A 2,441-nucleotide genomic window follows, 5' to 3' on the forward strand; every position below is an offset into this window, starting at 1 on the left:
TCTCTTTATTATTGCTGTAAACAATTGGTTCGCTCTTGGACTAAAAGGGACTCCTCCTGATGTTTATATGTGAGCGTTAACCGTGCTCCTCCAGCTCGGCTCAGGTCGGCTGTGATTGTCAAATTGCGCTGGTGTTTCGATTTTCATTATTCTCAGTTGAGAACTTAAGCAGCAAGTCGGTTAGTGCGCGGCCTTGGTGCAAGAGGTCTTCAGTTCGATTCCCGGATCTCACATGCTTGTTTCGACTTCTTTCCTTTCAGTAGAGCTCAAGTATCTTTAATACTCGTAAAATGGAGCACCGATGAAGAGGGGGAAGTAAAATGAGAGCACCGTCTGCATCAGGTTTGTCAGTTGAATTACTGTTACGAGTTATCGACGTTAAATATAGTTGCTTTACTTTACTTTTTGCTATTTTCAAAGTGGTCACTTGTACTACTGTTACGCAGGGTTTGAGGATCCAGAGATGCTGTTATGCGTGTTACGCAATTCATCTGATCAGCGTCATCTGGAGAGACTGGCGTTGGGTTTCAGTACTCTTATGACACCTGATTAGCGCGGCATTCCGAAACTCTTGCATTCTTAAGGTATAAACTATAGGATTTACAAAGGAATTGGCGTAGAACAAGACAGTTACGGACTGGTGGATATTAAATCTGGCCTTTTTGGATTGTGTGTTGAATCCTCTTACATTGAGGACAGCGTTGAAAAACGAGGGAAGAATGAAGATTGTGCTGAGAGCAGTGACAACGAATAACGTGGCTGTCAATTTCCTGTCGGAGGCCCCTGCCCCAGATAGCTGTGGAGGGACATTCCTTTTCACATTAAAGATAATAATCATATAGGATACTATGACGGTCGAAAGGACAATTATCATAAGTGAAGCCCAAACGAAAAAGGAGGCTTTTAAATCAGTAAGAAATAGCGCAGCCGCTGCAGACGACAGGACAAGAGCTAATAGCCAAATGCAAACAACGGTCTTTAAATAGATCCAGTTCGTCAGTCGAGAATGTCTGAAAGGAAATAAAGTTGCATGAAGGCGTTCCAACGACAGCAAGGCAAGATTAAGCAGGGAGCAATATTCAAAAAATTCATCAAAGTACATGACTGTGAACTTTTTCCAACTGAATCCATTTTTAGCTTCAAAGGTTAGCGTATGGTAAACATGCATGGGCCCTGACACAGCTCCCACCAGCAAATCAGCCACAGCCAGGTTTATGATCAGGTACGTAGTGCACTTGCGTAGATGGTGATTTCTTGCAAAGGTGATGATAGTGAAGCCGTTTATAAGAAATATGATGACAAATTCAGCGATGTAAACTGCAAGCCACATGGTATTCAACCTTGTCGAAGGATCGTCTGTTCCTGTTTCATTCGGCATTCTCAAGCTAAGTCAGATTCAAATTGTCTGGCGTTGTCTCTTGCCTGTTCTAATAAGTTGAAAAATCAAACGATTAAATTTGCTGATAAAGAAAGTCTCCCTTTTTAGCCGGGGCCAAACATTTCAATTGGTTTTATCGATACGACTGACAGGGGTCCTTAAGAACAGTTACTGCGACGGCAACGTTCCATCCTGTTTACGTCGTAAAATGTGGATGAAATTAAAATAAATTGGTGCGAGCGGTTTCAAAGTAAAAATAGAGACTATAGGGTTCAGAGTTTTACGCTCACGTTGTCGTCAAAACCTCAAAATTGGTGATTTCTTGTTGTTACGAAGTGCACCACAAAAATTGTGCTAAAATGCATGCTGCAAGTGCAGCACGATTATTGTTTGTGGCGATGCCGTTGACGTGGCAGGTGGAAATTTGCGTTTCTCTACAAATCCAGGAAACTTGTTTTATTTTAGTTCATTTCTAGCGTGTTTTCTACAGATATCTATCTTACTAGCAAATTGTCAAAAGCGAGAGACACTGAGCTGGAATGTACGGTGACCCATAATTAAGTGACTTTCTGCAAATTAAAGAGTTGCGGCTAAAAAAATAAAGTTGCTGCAAATAAAGTAAAGTTGCTGCAAATAAAGTAAAGTTGCTGCAAATAAAGTAAAGTTGCTGCAAATAAAGTAAAGTTGCGGCTAATAAAATAAATTTGCTGCAAATAAAATAAAGTTGCTGCAAATAAAGTAAAGTTGCTGCAAATAAAATTAAGTTTGTTGCAAATTAAAACATCAAGAGTATGCGCGCGCACTGAAAGAAGGACAGGTACAAAACACTGGTCACAGGTCGTTGTTTTATCAATACAAAAACAACCCTAACTGTTTATATATGCAAACCTTAAGCCTAATTAGGCCTAAGGTTAGCTTTAATGTATGTTTAGGATACTTCTTGTATTGTTAAAACAATGACCTGTGACCCGTGTTTTGAACCTGTCCTTCCTTCAGTGCATAATTTTAATGTTTTAATTTGCAGCAACATTCTTTTAATTGTAGCAACTCGTTTTGTAAATTT

At 39.8% G+C, this 2,441-nt stretch overlaps 1 protein-coding gene across 1 annotated transcript; it reads right to left on the reverse strand.

Annotated features, from left to right (window-relative positions):
- Positions 1–487: 487 nt before the first annotated feature.
- Positions 488–1,378, reverse strand: LOC138034275 (histamine H2 receptor-like). Its single transcript, XM_068881805.1, has one exon. It carries the CDS (start codon positions 1,376–1,378, stop codon positions 488–490), a length of 891 nt encoding a protein of 296 aa, XP_068737906.1.
- Between the last annotated feature and the right edge of the window lie 1,063 nt (positions 1,379–2,441).

This window comes from Montipora capricornis, unplaced genomic scaffold, assembly GCF_036669925.1.
Source record: "Montipora capricornis isolate CH-2021 unplaced genomic scaffold, ASM3666992v2 scaffold_111, whole genome shotgun sequence".
NCBI classification, from domain to species: domain Eukaryota; kingdom Metazoa; phylum Cnidaria; class Anthozoa; order Scleractinia; family Acroporidae; genus Montipora; species Montipora capricornis.